This window comes from Papio anubis, chromosome 18 (genome assembly GCF_008728515.1).
Source record: "Papio anubis isolate 15944 chromosome 18, Panubis1.0, whole genome shotgun sequence".
Lineage (NCBI taxonomy): Eukaryota > Metazoa > Chordata > Mammalia > Primates > Cercopithecidae > Papio > Papio anubis.
Window position 1 is genome coordinate 40,127,791 of NC_044993.1, and position 16,179 is coordinate 40,143,969.

The 16,179-nt window shown below is 49.6% G+C and overlaps 1 protein-coding gene across 1 annotated transcript in view; it reads left to right on the top strand.

Moving 5' to 3' along the window:
• The window catches only part of ZNF423 (zinc finger protein 423), a 315,000-nt gene that overhangs the window by 64,881 nt on the left and 233,940 nt on the right, over positions 1 to 16,179 (top strand). The window contains exon 3 of the mRNA XM_017953342.3: positions 8,465 to 8,665. Coding sequence (XP_017808831.2) covers positions 8,569 to 8,665 — 97 coding nt within the window. The 5' untranslated portion in view covers positions 8,465 to 8,568. The remainder of the gene's footprint in view (positions 1 to 8,464; positions 8,666 to 16,179) is intronic.

Genomic DNA, 16,179 nt, shown 5'->3' on the forward strand with positions numbered 1-16,179 from the left:
CTGAAAGGGACACCGGGGCTCCCCAGACAGCCGTCGGGAAGTTGCTTCCTTATTTAAGAAGCCGAACTTGGACAGCAAATTATGTGTTAAAATATTTGCCTAGAGCTCTGCTGCCAAGGGGACCCCTTAGGCTGAGTGTTAAATGTTACCCCGCTGCCTGCACTGCAAATATTTTAAACCTGAAGATAAATAACGGCTGCCTTGCAGAATTTGGGGCCAGCAGTGGATGCACACACTGAGTGCGGGACTGGGGTTGGTGGGCTCCTTGCCCAGCCCTGGCCACGCCCCTGTGGGGGCCTGCTTGAGAGAGTGTTCATGGAGGAGAGGGTTCTCCTCTGCAAGCAGGGCCTAAACGAGCGCTGAGTAGAGGCTAAGCCAGGGCTTTGACCTGGCGCCCAAGTTCAGAAAAGGCATCTTGCCTTTGGGAACATGTTTTTAGGAAACATGCAGGCTATTAGGGTAGAGGATATATTTTTTTATGAAAAAGAAATGTCATGGGGTACAGTGGCCAGCTTCTGTAATCCCAGCACTTTGGGAGGCTGAGGTAGGATTACTTGAGGCTGGGAGTTTGAGACCAGCCTAGGCAACATAGCAAAACCCCGTCTCTACAAAAATTTTAAAAATTAGCTGGGCGCATTGACAGGCGCCTGTAATCCCAGCTACTCGGGAGGCTGAGGCGAGAGAATCCCTTGAACCCGGGAGACAGAGGTTGCAGTGAGCCGAGATTGCGCCACTGCACTGCAGCCTGGGTGACACAGCAAGACTCCATCTTGGGGGAAAATAAAATTACCTGGGTCTGATGGTACACCTGGGTCCTGGCTGCTCGGGAGGCTGAGGTGGGAGGATTGCTTAAGCCCAGGAGTTCGAGGCTGCAGTGAGCCGAGATCGCATAGCGGCACTCCACCCAGGGTGACAGACCAAGATCCTGTCTCCAAAAACAACAACAACAACAAACGTATTGCTCCAGGGTAAAGACTTTGGAAATGGTAGGTATCTTCCTGAACTGTTTTTCCCTCAGCCACCTACAGAGGGCGGCCACAGGAACAGTGGGCAGGCACAGGAACAGGCTTGTGGATTGTAAGCTGGAACAGGAACAGGCTTGTGGATTGGGCAGGTTTGTGGATTGTAAGCCGATCACACTCCTTCACCGAGGAGGTGGCTCGCACCTGACTCAGGGTTGCACAGTCTGGGAAGGGGAGGATTCACACTTGGGCCCAGGACTTTCCTCTCTTGGTGGAGTGGATTTTTTTTTTTGATATGCATGGACATTTTCGTGCCTTGCAAGAGGGTCTGTGCCCTGACATTCCTTGTCCTCCTGCATCCTCAGGAGCATGTGAGGCCTCCTGCCAGACCCCTCCGGGTTTGATGCCTCCAGCTCTTGTCTGCACCACGATGCTGCACATGTTGATTTAAATCGTAACGCAGCAACAAGACAGTGCTCACCAGCTACCATTGTCTCAAGCTGTACTGTGAGCCAAGCATCCGGCTTTGTATGTATCACCTTATTAAAATTATGTGACTTAATTAAATGAGTCCCAGAGAGGGCAGGTGACTTGTTCATGGTCCCCCAGCTGCTAAATGGTGGAGTGTGGATTTGAACCCAGACAGGCTGGCTTCAGAGCCTGTGATTCTTTTCTGTTTTTTCTCTGTCATCCCTGATAGTCCCTGGAACATGCATCCAGCCATCTGCTGCTTGTGTGTGTCATTACTTAATGACTGTCTTTATTTCAACAACTTGGTTCCATCAGCCCCACTGCACTCCTCTACTCCAGTGTCCTGATGGCTCCTGTACAGTTGGGTTCTCTGGTAACCCCTGGATGTGCCTAGAATGTGGCGCCTGGTGGTTCTGCTTTCTGCAGGGGTGGATGGTATGGTCTCCCATCCAAATCTGATTGGGAGAAGGAGTGAGAGGTGGGGAGGCCTTCCCAGGGCTTGCTGGCCCTGCTGGCCCTGCTGCCCTCTCACTCTCACCTGGTAGTGTTCCTGGCTCTCTCACTCTCTCCGCTCCACTGCTCTCCCCTCTCCCCTGCTCCCTTCCTTCTTCCACCCATCCCTGCCCTGGCATCCCCTATCCCCTCGAAATCCCACAAAGCTCCTATAACCCCTGATGTGGAGCTGAGCTGAGTGCCTGTCTCATAGTGGCCATGCATTCAGGTGAGCCCCGCCTCCCCCCTGTGAGGTTGGAGAGCATGGCATTCATGAGATTAGGGGACTTGCCTTGGCCAAGGTCACTCATGGTTGGGGGCTGAGGGATACTGGAACTAAGACTGGAACCTGGGTCTCTGACCAGCCCCAGCCCTGGATGCTGGCCCTTACTAATTAGCATATTCTCTTGGGCATTCATTTATTCATCTAATCACTCATTCGCCCACCCCATATTTATTAAGTATCTTTCTCTGCCAGCCTTTGTGTGGGCTTTGAGGCCGCCAGGATAAATAGGGTTGGGGAGCACCCTGTATGTTGTGGCAAGTGTGCATGTGTTACGCCTGGCACACAGTAGGCACTTCATAAATATTTGTGGAATGAATGAAGGAAAGAATGGGCGAGTGTGTGTGATTGTTGACCCAGGTCTGTCTTACGCCTCTCAAGCTCTGCCCTGGTTCTCTCTGTCTTGGGTGCATGGAGGCAGCTCCTGGCCCCCTGCCTCCATCTTTTGGATACTCAGCCACACGGCCCCAGAGGTGGGACCTCTGATGGTCGCCGGGAGGTTCTCAGTGTGCCCAGAGCTCCCTGCTGGCTAGCTGACTCCCGGAACACCAGGGCGAGGAAGAGGCATCCTTCTAGGTGAGTTTCTTTCTGATTCGCGTGCTGGCCAGGGGCTTAGAGGGAAGGGACACTCATTGACTGATCCTCTCCTAGCTGGCCCTTGTGAGGGTGGGGCCCTGGTTCATGAGCTCGCGAAGCCCTGCTGAGAAGGTAGGAAATGTCCTGTTCTCAGACCTGGCAGCCTGTGAGCAGTCTGGTCCCCATATCTTGGGTTCAGGGAAGCTGGGTTTGGCTGTAGTGGTGTAGTGGGGTTTCCTGGTGTGGGTGTACCCTCTTCCTCCTGGCTGCAGGAAGAAGCAGGCAGGACAGGGCAACCTCATCATATGTGAAACTGAGCCATTAGAGATTGCCAGTATTCAACTTTTTTGACCTAAAAAGATGGCACCTTTATATGGTTCAATCTAATACTTATCATCAGACAATAAACTGCACTGTGACCCCTTCCGCTCCTTCTGGCTCCACTTGTGTGGGGATTCAGAGGCCTGCTTTTTTGAAACCAATCAATTCATTCACTCATCCATTCATTCAACATTAATTGAGCCCCTACTGTATGTCCATCTGTATGCCAAGGTTGGGGGAGGTAGCACTGAGCTAAATTAGAAACCAATCAATTCATTCACTCATCCATTCATTCAACATTTATTGAGCCCCTACTATATGTCCATCTGTATGCCAAGGTTGGGGGAGGTGGCACTGAGCTAAATTAGACAAAGCTCCTGCCCTCATGGAGCTTATAGTCTGGTGCCGGGGGAGAAGGTCAGCTATCCATTGCTATGTAACAAACCATCCCAAAACATAATGGCCTGAAGCAATAATTTATTACTGCTTCTCACAGTACTGTGAGCTAACTGGGTTCAGCTGGCAGTCTCACTGGGTGTTTCTCGTATGGTTACAGTCACATGGGGTTTGGAGCTGCTGTCATCCAAAGGCTCCTTGTAGTGGGATGTCCAAGATGGGGTGCTGCCATGGCTGAAGTTGGTGCAGGAAGCTGGGAGCTGTTGACTGGAGCCCCCATGTGCTCTCTCTCTATGTGGTTCGGGCTTTGTATAGTATGGCTGCTGGGCTCCAAGGGGGAGTGTCCCAGGAGACGCAGGGGGAAGCTGCAAGCCTCCTTCTGACCTAGCCTCAGAAGTCTAGAACAGCACTTCCGTTGCATCCTGTTGGTCAATGAGCTGCTGAGGCTGGCCAGCCCTGAGGGGGATTGTGGAGGAGAATTCGGTCCCTTCTTATGATGGGGGAGTCAAGGTCTCCCTGCAGAAGGGCAGGTGGGGTGGGAGATATTGCTGTGGAAGTCTGTGGAAAATGCAGCCTGCCACAGGAAGAGAGAGTAGACAAATTAGCCCACGAACGCATAAGTGCACATGATGCTGAGAGCTCTGACTGCAAAGGGAAGAGAGCCCTGGGGAAAGAGTAGTGGGGCCCCAAGTTCCATAGGTGCCCAGGCTGGTGGAGATTTTTGGGAGCTGTGTGAAGACTTAACGGAAATCTTCCTGCCAGAGATCAGGAGTGGGAAGCCCTGGACCAAGAGACTTGGCAGTTTATGGGGTTGAAATATGACCTTCAAGGCTGTGGAAATGGGCGATAAGTGAGAGAGGTCAGCAGAGCCATTGCTGAACCTTAGGGACTGTGACCAGGACCCTATATGGGACTTTGAGGGGTTTTACAAACCCCCAGTGCCTGGCTCAGGTGTTCATTGTGTCTTGCTGTGAGGAAACCATGTTGTAGAGTGATTAAGAGAGTCACATGCAGTGGGCTTGAAACTCGGCCCCACCACTTCTCTGTGGCCTCACTTAGGCTCTGTCACTTCCCAGAGCTCTGCTTTCCTCACCTGTGAAATGGGGATATGATGGCATCAACTCGTAAGGTGCTTGCACTTGATTAAGCATTAAGTGCTTAATCAATGCTCACTGTTCTTGGGGGATGCCTGGGCAAAAGGATGCAGGTGTGCATGTCAGAAAATAGTTGTCCATTGTGGAAAGCATGAGCTCTGGGAGGTAGGGAATCTTGTCAGCTGGATGGACAGGTCAGTGTTCACAGCACCAGTTCGGTTTCTGTCCCATGCACGTGGCCCTGAGGGAGAGGTCCCTGATTTGAAATCCGTTTGGCTTGGGCCTTCCCTGAGTGGGCTGTCTTCATGCTGCTGCAGACAGCCCCCAGGAGGACAGGGGAGGAGCCAGAGGGAAAGGAGCCAGCCGGCTGTTTTCGGGAATCCCTCCCCAGCCCCAGAGGCCTCTGCAGAAAAGCATTGAGCCATTGGTCTTCTCCTCGGCCTGCTGAAGTTGCTTCACTGGGCTCTGGGGTGATTGGAGGAACCAGTGGGCTACAGTTCTAGCCCAGATCTTGGAAATGAGCCAGCGCTTTTTTTGTGATGGGACTCACAAGGCAGGTCCAGGTGCTGGGCCTCTGGGCCCTGCCTTCTCTGAGTTTGCACAGGTGATGTCCAGCCTCAGGACAGGGACCAGTTGGGGGGCCTCTGGCGCTGGACAGAGCAGCACAGGCAGGGCTGGGTTGAAGGAGTAGGGAAGGTCCAACCATTCCATTCCCAGGACTTACTGAGCAACCGATCAGGTGGGCCTGGAAAAGAGGAACCCCAGAGAGTCTCCAGGTAGGACTGATGTCCTCGGAGCTCCCTGTTCTCAGAACTCCCACCTCCCGGGCCTTGGAGAGCTTAGGGCTCCGACAGGCCCTGGGACTTCAGGAAAGGTGTGCTGCTTAATGAACACGTGAATGTGTAGATTCAATCCTGGCATGGCTTTGGGTGGCCTTGCAGAGGCTCAGTTTTCTCATCTGCAAATGAGAGAGCTTCCTGTTCTCCAGCACCTGATTCTGCTGAATCAGCAGAGGGGCCCTTGGGTCTTCAGGGAAGTCCCACTCCCCAAAACTTCTCCAGGCCTCTGAGTCTTCCCTCTCGTGTGTCACCTTCCGGAGGGCCAGGCTGGCTGACCTCTTGACCCCTTGGGAGCCCAGAGGATGAGGTCCGCGCTTTTGTGTGGCCTGAGCTCACCTCTGTCTCCATCCCTTTCTGCACAGCCACCCTCCCTTCCCATTAGTAGCCGGCCGTAGGGGAGGTGACAGTTGCTTAAAACAGATTTATACTCTTGGATGATTTTATGGGTTTTTGCCTTATAAAAACCTGAGAGTTGACATTCTGATTTATCTACTCCCGAGTCAACAGGATGTACCAGATTTAAAGAGATCAAATGCATTGTAATGTTTGTGGTTCCAGTTGTGGATTAGAAGAGCTATTATAGAAAGTGCTGCCAAGTAAATACGGCAAAAAAAAGAACGAGGGGATAATTTAAATATGTCTATTAAATTGTGTGTTAAGTAAAGTAGCGCAAGTGTGGTGCTGATTGTAACTTATTATCTGGAGAGTCGGTGTAGTAGATAAAGCCAGAATTATGGGTCTTTTATTTTCCCCTTCTACAGAACATTTTTTTTATTAAGGAAAGACTGTAAACGAGGAATTTCAGAGACGGGCACTTGACTGTGTAACCATGGTTGTGTGATGACTTATAATATCGAAGGCTCCAAATGATATTTCTCATTTCTTTGCTTTCTATTTCTTGCCCTCACCGCAGCAGCAGATCAGATTCCCTGAGATAAATATGCTGCCTGGCTTTTAATGGGATTTCTGTATTGCCAGGAGTTGGCGCGTTCTGATAATAAAAGAACCTAAAAACTGTACATCCCTTAATTGGTAAGAAGAGAGATGTTTTGATGGGCCACAAATGGAAACATTGATTTTTACTGCCTCCGTGCAGTTCAGGCTGCGTGTCGTGCAACGTTCCCCGCCTTGGAAGGAAGCAGCTGGCTCTCTGATGAGCTGATTTGTGTTCCCAGGTTGTTGATGTCGGGTACTTGGAAGGGCATGTTCTGTGCAGGCGGGAGAAATAGAGCCCTTATGACATTATCTGTTTCCAAATTGAAATATTCATAGGACTGTGGTTTCCACCTTGAATTGAGTGCATTCTTTGCTTTGTGTCTCTGTTTCTTGCTTGGGCGCCCAGCACTCAGGGGTTTACAAGTTGTGTACTGAGCCTTTTCCTGTAACTGTGATGTTGCATGTACACACATGTACATACAAGTGCACATGTACGCACTTTTGCATATGCATATATGCTTTCAAAAACACCTTTATGCATAATAGGATCTCTTTCTTTGATTTAAATCAGTGCAGCTACTTTCCAGATGGGTAGATCTGTTTTCCAGGACAGGCTGTGGGAAGAGACAACACACACTTTTATTTTCCAATCCGAAGGTCTCTGCATTTTAACAGACAATTTTATCCATTGACATTTGTTAGGATTACTGATATATTCTGTGTGTTATATTTACCACGCGCTTTCGCACTTTGATTTACAAGTTCCTGGTGTGTCTTATTAATCTGTAAGATTGGGGCTGTGCTGCATTTCCCACAGTTGTGCAGGGAAGTGAACTAGACCAGGAGTCATGAAGTTGAACTGAGCCTCTGTAGGGTGCTTGGGCCGTTGCTGCTTCTGGCTGGATGCCAGGTACCTTACCTGTGAGATGGAAATAACAACGCTGTCCCTCTCTGCAGGGGGTTGGATCACATGATCCTTTGAGCCTTCTTTGAGTTTAGGATATGCAAGGCTGTGAAATGGAGCTATGCATATATAATGGTGGCTTCGAAGAAGCACCGAACACAACACAATTGCAAGGCATCATTATGATCACTAATTCACTTTTCCCAATAGATTAGCCACTCTCTGCACAGTGCTAAGCATAGTAGCTGTTTTATTTTAAAGAAATCAGTCTGATTATTCCAAGAGTGATTCTCACTGTCTAGGCCTGTACCAGGTCACAGGTGAGGGGTTAGACAGACTATTTATTTTATTTTATATTTTTTTGAGATAGGGTGCAGGCACAGGTTGGAGTACAGTGGCATGATCATAGTTCCCTGTAACCTGGAACTCCTGCTCTCTAGCAATCCTCTTGAGTAGCTGGAACTATAGGCACACACCACCATGCCAGGCTAATTAAGTTTTTTTTTTTTGTAGAGATAGAGTCTTGCTATATTGCCCAGGCTGGTCTCAAACTCCAGGCCTTAAGGAATCTTCCCACCTTGGTCTCTCAGGGCACTAGGATTATAGGTGTGAGCTTCCATGACCAGCCTGGATGCATTTTAAGCTTGAGATTCGACCATCCTTGGGTCTTCAAACATGTGTACTTCCTTTATTTCAGCGCTGGACATCTTTGCAAAGAACTGAGCCAGCATCACTGCCCTGGGAGGCCTGTTGTGTGGAAGGTGAACTTGGCTAAGAGATCTCCCAGCTCTAAATTGCAAGGCTGTGGGGAAAACGAAAAGTTTAGGTGTGTTAGGAACAGCTGATGGAGGCTCTAAAAAGGTGTGTAACTGAATCTGGTTTTTAGGAGACGAAATACTAAGGTTTTTCACCTCTCTGATGGGTCACAACCCCTAGCATCCGTGCACAGAGGGGAGATGACAGGAAGTCCCCCTAGAAGATTTGCACCAAGAATTAAAGAATCTAGTTGAGAATTATGGCACCACATGCTACAAAAAACCCCATCTATTAATATACTGAGAGGTGTCAAGGATAATGGACCCCGGGAGGTAGAGTAATTAAATGTATCTTAATAAATGCCGGGCGATTCTTTTAAAACCCTTTCCCAAGACCCCATCAGCTGACATGGACTGTATTCTTCCTGTTGGCAGGAGGCCTAGAAGGAGAGCCGGAGTGCGATCGGAAAACCAGCCGTGCGCTGGAAGACAGGAACAGCGTGACAAGTCAAGAGGAGAGAAATGAGGATGATGAAGACATGGAGGATGAATCAATTTACACCTGCGATCACTGTCAGCAGGACTTCGAGTCTCTGGCAGACCTGACGGACCACCGGGCCCACCGCTGTCCTGGAGGTAATGCAAAACAGCCCCGGGACTCTGACAGGTGGTTACACGGGTAATTGGACATAGCAACAGCTTGAAGCCTCAAGTGAGATTAAAGAATTAATAATGTAATTTTACAGTTAATGTCATTTTATTGTGGTGTCTTGGGTACCCTGTATCCGCCTTTTAAATACAATTAAAAATAAAAGCAACAGCTTTCCGGCAGGCAGGAATTAGATGGTGGTGCTCTGTCCCGGCCCCCTCTCCCCGCAAGCTGTGCTCTGGTACTCAGGCCATGAGTGGGTGGATCTGCACCCTGGATTTCTGGAAGGCCTTTTGGAAACGCAGTAATTAAGAGGTTGTTAGTGCAAAGTTAAGCAGTTTAAGTGTGGAAAGCTGCGTAAAGGAGTAAGCTCTGAGGCAGAGCTTGTGACGGGACAAGGAGAATTTCAAAGGCCAAGGAAAAAGGGACCTAGTTCCAACTCTGTGCTTGACCTTATGCTTCTCTGAGTAGGAGGAGGAGGATAGCTGGGAGCTGCTTCTGCTAGATTTGACTGGAGCTCTGTTCTCCATTTACTCGGTGCCTTGGAGAGGGTGTGCAAGACCAGTTTTCTAGGAGCTACTGAAGACTTCAGGAGCTGTGTGTGTATATGTGTGTTTGGGGTGACTGGGGTGGGGAGCCAGAAGGCATGTTGCATTCCCTGGAATGTGGCAGCCATGCTACAGGGATGACACATTTGTGGGCTCTGAGATCTGCAGAGGGAGTCCATAGCATCTATGCTCCTTACACAGTCTTCCTGAGATACCTTCTTCCATCAGGGTTCTTGATGAAACTCTTGGATACTGGTTTGTGGAAGAAGGCCTGAAATCTCAGGACTGCATTCTAAAGGGAACCCATCACCTGTTGAGGGGAACATTTACTGGTAGGGATTAGATTGGCACCCAAAGCTCTTGCTTTTTCTACTCCTCATGTCATCTTGGAATTTTGAAACTAAGTGTTTGGGGAACTGCTATGATTTGCCCTCTAGTGTCACCTGTGCCTGCACAGCACTGGCTAGACCAAGTCCCCATTCTCAACCTCTGGAGGAACAGATATTTAAAAAATAGTAGTAGTAGTAGTAGTAATAATAATAATAAGAATAATAATAGACCTAAGAGGAATCTTACAGTTTTGGACATTTTGGGGCCCAGTAGTCCAAACCCCAGTTATTTGGAATTTGTGATATTTCAACCAGAGGCAGAGATGATGGTTAATTTTCCATTCTAAATCAGAATTGGAAGGGACCTATGAGGTTAGCTTTTTAAGTCTACTCACTTCCCCAAGGGAAATACTAGGGCAAAGGGAAGAAAAGGTGATTGCTTGACCAAGGTCACATAGCTGTTTGGTGGCCAAGCTAGGACCTCCTCTGGATCCTGGACTATTGACCTTCATCCTACTTGAGGAATAATATTATGGATATTGGTATATTTCCTGATTTAGCCAAGAATTAACATGGAAACTTGACTGTAAGAGAATGAAATATTGCCACTTACTTTACAATCAACTAATTGATCTAATGAAAAGTTATTCTCTTTATTTTCTAAATTCAAGAGAACAGGCCATTCTGTGTAGTTGTTAGAGTGGGGCCCCAGGCCCTCTGCTAAGCTGCACTTTCTTGAATCCCTGCAGGTCTTAGAGGCTGCCCCTTCCTCCAGCCCTTCAAATCAAGGAGATTCTCCTGTCTTTCAGTCTCACTTTTAAGAATGGTGGCATTTTGGGCTGGGCACAACGGCTTATGCCTGTAATCCCAGCATTTTGGGAGGCTGAGGCAGGCAGATCACAAGGTCAGGAGTTCGAGACCAGCCTGGCCAATATGGTGAAACCGTGTGTCTACTAAAAATACAAAAATTATCCAGGTGTGGTGGCACGTGCTTGTAGTCCCAGCTACTTGGGAGGCTGAGGCAAAAGAATTGCTTGAACCTGGGAGGCAGAGGTTGCAGTGAGCAGAGATCACGCCACTGCACTCTGGCTTGGGTGACAGAGCAAGACTCCATCTCAAAAAAAAAAAAAAAAAAAGAAAAAAGAAAAAGAGTGGTGGCATTTCTAGGTGGAGAAAGGAACCTGTGAAACTGGGCTGTATGTGGGGGTCTGAGCCAGAAATAAGAACTGGTAGCTAATTGTGCTTTGGTGCCCAGGAAGGATCCTCCTCCCAGTGGCAAACCCTTCTCTCATCAGCCTCTGACTCTGGCTGAAATCCATCACAGCCCTGTTTGCAGCGTCCCCAGCTGTCCTTATTGATGCTGGTGGTATCCACCGACACTCCTGCCCGCTTCCTAACAGGACCCTGCTAATGACCTCCGTGGGGACGCAGGAGCTAGGAATACCCCCAGACCCTGGAGCATTGGAAGGGAGTCAGAAATTCCTTGAAAGAGTGAGGGAAACAACCTTGCCTAAGTGCATCCCTGAGAAATTCATTACTACCCAGTAAAGGCGTGACCCAGGCTGGGATAGTTTCCTAGCCGTGTGAGGAGTTATTTTCCCCCAGGTCTTGGGTTCTTAGGATTACCCAGTGATGGGATAAACCACCGAGAATTGTGTATGTGTTATTCAAAACAGTTCCCTACCTGGAATGCCTCCACACCCTTCCATTGTGAAATGGTTTTCGAACTGTGTTCCCAGAGGTATTTCAGGGGCTGCGGTATGGTATGTTTGGGGAATAGGAGGTGAGTACTGGGGCCTGTCAGACTGAGGGGGCGCTGATGTCCAGTCCAGTCAGAGCGATTCACCTTAAAAGTCTGTTTTATACCCGGGGCTTTAGCATAAGATGTTGTTTGAAAATTGGCCTCTGATTTAAAGGTTTGGAACTGATATAAACGTGCAGTCACAGGCTCCCCCTGGCCAGGCTGATGGGTCTGCTGGATGCTCACCACCGGTCACTCTACAGAAGCCCAGCAGGGACTGTGTCCGGGAGGGCCACGCTGGGCGCAGGCTGGGCAGGCCACGGTGCCCTGCAGATGTTTCTGTGGGAACCAGAGGGTCTGCCCGCTTGGCCTGGAGCAGAGGGTCTGCTCCTCAGGAATCGTGACCTGGGATGTGAACAACCCTCCCCGTCACAGGGACTGTCGCTGCTGGAATGTGGAGGCAGCACGCGCCTCCCCAGATGGGTGTATCCTGGCGGGGTCAGCCCTTGTGAGCCATTGGCCTTCTGGGGAGAGCGCTGTGTTGGGGTGTCGGGGGTGCGTTTGTGGGTGGTGACTGTGAATGTGGTTCTTCCTGAAAACTGCTTCTGCAGGGAGGGCTTGACTCTGTCTGTGGCTTTCTGTGGCAGTTGGAGTGGTGTTGAGGGAGAGATTAGGGGCAGTGTTTTGCTCCCTCAGAATCTGGGAGAGCAGCTGTGGTGAGGTTTGGGGGTTTTCTGAGGTGGGGGGATGCTCACCCCTTAGGGGTGGGAGGGGAGCTTCATGCCAGAATGGCCACGATGGAAGACCCCCATGTCCCCAACCTGGAGCCCTGCACTAAGGAGCCTTCATTTCCAGTTGGGAGCTGGAGAAGGCACCTCTCTGTTGTTCCTCAGCAGGAGCGGCATGCCGGGCCCATGAGCTGTTGAAGCGTGGACTTTAAGATCTCGGACAACTCCATCAAGTTCTGTTCCTCTCTCTCCCTCTCGCTCTCATTTGTGTCTGAGGAGAAACCAACCTTAAACCCATAAGGCATCAAACATTGCATTTTTATGACACAAACTGAAAAGAGCAAAAATCCAGTCCTCTCCATTCATTCTCTCGCCCTGATGTCTGTTTGATTTTTCTTTGTTCCTCTCCAGCCCCTGGCCACAGGATGCCACACGTTCGAATGCTTGGGGTTGTGAGCACATACGTTTTCACGTTCTGTGTTTGTCACATAACATGTTATGAACAGATTCCCATGTGGTGACCTGGTCTTTGCCAGTTTTCTTTCTTTCTTTTTTTTTTTTTTGCGGTGCGGGGCGGGGAACTCTGTCTTTTAAATAGCAGTGCTCAAGGGCAGGAAGCTGGGGTTGCAGGTACTGCGTCCATACCCTATGAAAATATTAAATTTTGACGAAGATGTCCATAGATGAGGCTTTTTGCCACAGTGTACATAGGGACTCACTGGGTAAGTGTGATGGGCTTCTCTGTTTCTAATGGAGACATTGTTTGTAGGCACCAAGTCAGGAAATGGCAAAGGATTTGTGGCTATACGAATTGCCAAGGATGGGCCTTCCCTGTCAATTCAGGTCTCACTGATTTAAATCACGTTGGAACAAATAACGTCATAATTTGTGAGCAAACCCAGTAAGAAACATTCAAACGGCATGGAGAGGACAGAAAAACAAAATTGTTGGCCAAGCAAATTTGAGTCCTCTAAGCTCTAGCAGGGGATATTTATCATCATCTTCTAGGAGCCAGGAGGACTTGGACTGCTTTAGAAAATTTCTCTAGGAACTGCCTGGGGTACCGTAGAAGCAGGTGCGGGAGGCTTGGTTTGCCCATGGGCTGATGGTGGTTTTTTATGTGCTCACTGAAGCCAGTCACCTGTGAGCCTGTAGTCTGGATTTATCGCTTCCTGGTGCAAATACTCCTTTTAAAGACACTGCAATTTAGGTTGACCCCTGCTTTGGCCTGAATTAAGAGGCTGGCTGCTGGAGGGCGTGTGGGTGCTCTGTCTGCGCTGTCATGCTTGAGACCTGACTTTCCTAGTGCCATTCCTCAGAGTGCCCGCAGTGGGCTGTCAGCAGGGGTCTGTGCTGTGCCAGTCCTGTGCCCCAGGTCCCTGGGGCTGGAGCACTTGACAGCTTTCGGGGCCCTCGGCCTCTTTGCTAAAGGGGCTGCTGGCCTGATACGGCTTTTCATTGTAGGTGGTAAGACTGCAGGTTCCAGGCACTTGCCTTGGAATAGAAATCGCTCGCCTTCAGGACCAGTTTGGAGCTTAGCGTTGGTGTCTTTGCTTCAGCTCCGTTCCCTGATCTCTGACTTGGGCCAGGCTCCTGGTGGGCCCTAGAGAGGTGGCTCTGAAGCAGATGGGGTGCGTGCTGCCCTCCAGGGGCTGGCATTCTGGTGCTGGGGGCAAATGTGTGAGCAGGTGTTGCCTCCTCTACACTGTAGTGAGGGCTGTAGTCCTGACATTCTTTGTATTTTCAGTGCCTACTACCGGCGAGGCGCTATGGGACTCTGCCTGGAACACATGCCCTGCAGCCCTCCCTGCTGGCCCTCTGCAGCCCCAACGCCCACACAGTCGTCCAGAGTGTGCATCCCTTTCTCTAATTGTCTTTCACATATTTCTTACCCATCTCCCTCCCTACTATTAAGCTGCATGAGGACAACAGCCATACCTGTTCTGTTCCCTGTTGTGTTCTAGCCCAGCGCTGAATAGAATTTAACATGTTTGTTGAATGAATGAATCATCTTGCCTAGTCTTCATAACAGTCACCTTTGGTGTCCAAGGTGACACTGTCTTTATTTTTTTAACTAATTAGTTTTTTAAGAGACAGGGTCTTGTTCTGTTGTCCAGGCTGGAGTGCAGTGGTGCCATTTGTAGCTCACTGCAGCTTCGACTTCCTGTGCTGAAGCGATCCTCCCACCTCAGCCTCCTGAGCTAGGACTACAGGTGTGCCCCACCACGCCTGGCTCATGTTTAATTTTTTTTTTTGTATGGATGAGGCCTTGCTATGTTGCCTAGGTTGATCGTGACCTCCTGGCCTCAGGCAATCCTCCTGCCTGGGCCTCCCAAAGCTAGGCACTATTTTCCACCATTCGTCCTCATTTTGCAATTGGGTGACTGAGGCTCAGAGAGCTGGAGGATCTTGCTCAAGGTTGCAGATCTTGTCAGTAAAGGCAAGCTCTGAGGTCGGAACAGCTTGCCTGTGCTTGAGAATACAGATTGGGGACTGTGAGCAATTTCAAACTAAACTCCAGATGGCTTTTTTGAATGCTCAACTTCCAAAAAAACAAGAGGGGGGACTTTGCTCAAATTGCAACAGCAAAAAGGGTGTTCCCGGTGGGTTAATTTTGCGGCTCCCCTCTCTGCTGTCCCTTCTTGAGGACTGGGACCAAAGAGTGTTTCCCTAGCCCCTGTGAAAGGTAGGCCCTCCTTTTCTGGCGAAGGTGAAATGCTGCTGTGTAACAAGCCGGGTGGAAAGTTAATTACACCCTGGTTGGTTCAGCTGTGGCCAGAGCGACCTGTGGGCCCCAATTACAGGGCTGGGGCTGTGTGGAGCTGGCACCTTTGCCAGCCGTGCTGCTGTTGGCCGGCTGGCCAGCGCTTGCCTTTGTGTGCTGACTCAGGCCCCTTTCTTGCTCCAACAGCATGAGGGGCTCCCTGCCTTATTGGCTTGCGGCGCCCCTCGAACTGGCTCTGTTTTGGTTGTGCAGCGTGGGGCTGCGGCCAGTCCAGACACTGTGCTACCTGATACACAGGTGCTGGGTGTGAGCTCCTTCTGTCCACAGAGAGTGCGCTCGGGGCCTTGGTGTCAGCTGACTTCACATGGCACAAGATGCTGGGGGCTTGAGCACAACTGATATCCCCCCCGCACCTTCAGAGTTTTCCTGCATGCAGACAGCTTCCAGTTAGGAAACACAGAGCAAGAAGTGGTCCTGTTATGTCAGCCACAAAATGTATAAAGACCAGGGAGCAAACCCAGTAAGAAACATTCAAACGGCATGGAGAGGACAGAAAAACAAAATCAGTTATGGCGGGGGATGGGGGGAAGACGGGGAACACAGAGGATACCTTATTCTTATTCTTGTGGAAAGAATTCAGTACATAAATATGTCAATTTCCTCGAAACGAACTTATTGGCTTAATGTTAGCCAATGAAAGCAATGGTAAGATTTGTTTAGAAATGGATGTGCTGAATTTATACTTCATAAGAAAAAGTGAGGCCGAGTGTGGTGGCTCATGCCTGTAATCCCAGCACTTTGGGAGGCTGAGGTGGGCAGATCACAAGGTCAGGAGATTGAGACCATCCTGGCTAACACAGTGAAACCCCGTCTCTACTAAAAATACAAAAATTAGCCAGGCGTGGTGGCGGGCCCCTGTAGTCCCAGCTACTCGGGGGGCTGAGGCTGGAGAATGGCATGAACCCAGGAGGCGGAGCTTGCAGTGAGCCGAGATTGCGTCTCTACCCTCCAGCCTGGGCGATGGAGTGAGACTCCATCTCAAAAAAAAAAAAAAAAAGAAAAGAAAAGAAAAGAAAAAAAAAGAAAAAGTGGGTATGCAGGCATCAGAAGGAATCTTCTGATGGAAAGGAACAGGGAGTGGGGACAGGAACCAGCTCAGATTGCTCTGGAGCGGAAAGGATTTGAAGTGGTGTGAAACAGAAATGGACCCAAATACAACTGGAAATCTAGTGTATGAGAAGGGTGTCCCTGCACGACAGTGGAGGACAGATGGCTCTCTCAGCAACTGGTATTAGGATGAAGAGGTGGCAATCCTGCAAAAAGGAAATTGGATCCTTCCCTCCTGACACCAGACTCAATCCCAAGTGGATCAGGAATCTAAGCTTAAAAAGAAAACTTTAAAATACTAAAAGAAAACAGAGAGCTTTTAA